Source organism: Eimeria acervulina, genomic scaffold, assembly GCF_000499425.1.
Source record: "Eimeria acervulina Houghton genomic scaffold, Eah_scaff136, whole genome shotgun sequence".
In the NCBI taxonomy this organism is placed as follows: Eukaryota; Apicomplexa; class Conoidasida; order Eucoccidiorida; family Eimeriidae; genus Eimeria; species Eimeria acervulina.
In genome coordinates, this window is record NW_013550270.1 from 8,700 (window position 1) to 10,024 (window position 1,325).

Consider the following 1,325-nt stretch of genomic DNA (forward strand, 5'->3'; position numbering starts at 1 on the left):
ATAAATAAATAAATAAATGAGGAGACAGACAGAATTAAATACATAAAAAATAAATAAATGAGACAGATTAAATTAAATTATATAAGTCAAGGAGACAGACCAAAACAAACAGATAAATAAATGAGGAGACAGATATATATATATATATATATATTTAATTATATAAATTAAATATATCAACAACGAACAGACACATATCTGCAAGTAACAAAGGAGACAGACTAAAATAAATAAATAAATAAATAAATAAATAAATAAATAAACGAGGAGACAGACAGAATTAAATAAATAAAAAATAAATAAATGAGACAGATTAAATTAAATTATATAAGTCAAGGAGACAGACCAATACAAACAGACAAATAAATGAGGAGACAGATATATACATATATATTTAATTATATAAATTAAATATATCAACAACAAGCAGACAAAACAAAATAAAACGAGTCAGCAGCAAGGAGACAGCAAAGCAAAGACCAAAGAAGGGAGATGAAAGGAGACAGAAAAAAAAGAAGATGAAAGACAAAAGACAAACGGAGACAAAAGAAGACACAAGGAGACAGCAGAAGACAAAAGGAGACAGCATAAAGGAGACAAAAGAAGACAAAAGGAGACACTTAAAAAGAGACAAAAGGAGACAGAAGATAAAACTCAAGAGACACCAGAGAGGAGACAAATATGCTGTACAAAACAACGAGACAGGCGACAGCAATTAACAGAAATTAAAATAAAGCGCTGATAAAAACAAAGAGATAAGGAGACATTAAAAAGAGACAAAAGGAGACAGAAGATAAAACTCAAGAGACACCAGAGAGGAGACAAAGATGATGTACAAAACAACGAGACAGGCGACAGCAATTAACAGAAATTAAAATAAGCCGCTGATAAAAACAAAGAGATAAGGAGACAAAGAGAAGGGAGATAAATTAATATCTTAACAACCAAGCAGCAACAATTTCACCAGCAGCAGCAGCAGCCGCAGCAGCAGCAATATTAGCAGTAGCAGCAGCAATTCCACAAGGAGCAGCAGCTGCTGTAGCAGCAGAGGCTACCTACCTCCATTGAGAAGCGCTGACAGCCCATCCTCAACTGCAGCAACAAACGAAGAAGAAGGGAGAAAAGCGTCTCCTTTCTAAACCCTAAACCCTAAACCCTCAACCCTAAACCGCCTTCGCGTTGATCATAGCAGCCATCACAGCTGCAGCAGCAGGAACTGCAGCAGCAATTACAGCAGCAGCAGCAATTACAGCAGCAGCAACTGCAGCAGCAATTGCAGCAGCAGCAATTGCAGCAGCAGCAGCAGCAGCAGGAACTGACCGATG

General features: G+C 36.2%; 1 protein-coding gene across 1 annotated transcript in view; it reads right to left on the bottom strand.

Annotated features, from left to right (window-relative positions):
• Positions 1-1,163: 1,163 nt before the first annotated feature.
• The window catches only part of EAH_00019890 (ubiquitin-transferase domain-containing protein, putative), a gene marked incomplete at both ends in the record, with an annotated part of 6,308 nt that continues 6,146 nt past the window's right edge, over positions 1,164-1,325 (bottom strand). Inside the window, one exon of the mRNA XM_013397237.1 lies at positions 1,164-1,216. Within this exon, the coding sequence (XP_013252691.1) occupies positions 1,164-1,216 (53 nt within the window). The remainder of the gene's footprint in view (positions 1,217-1,325) is intronic.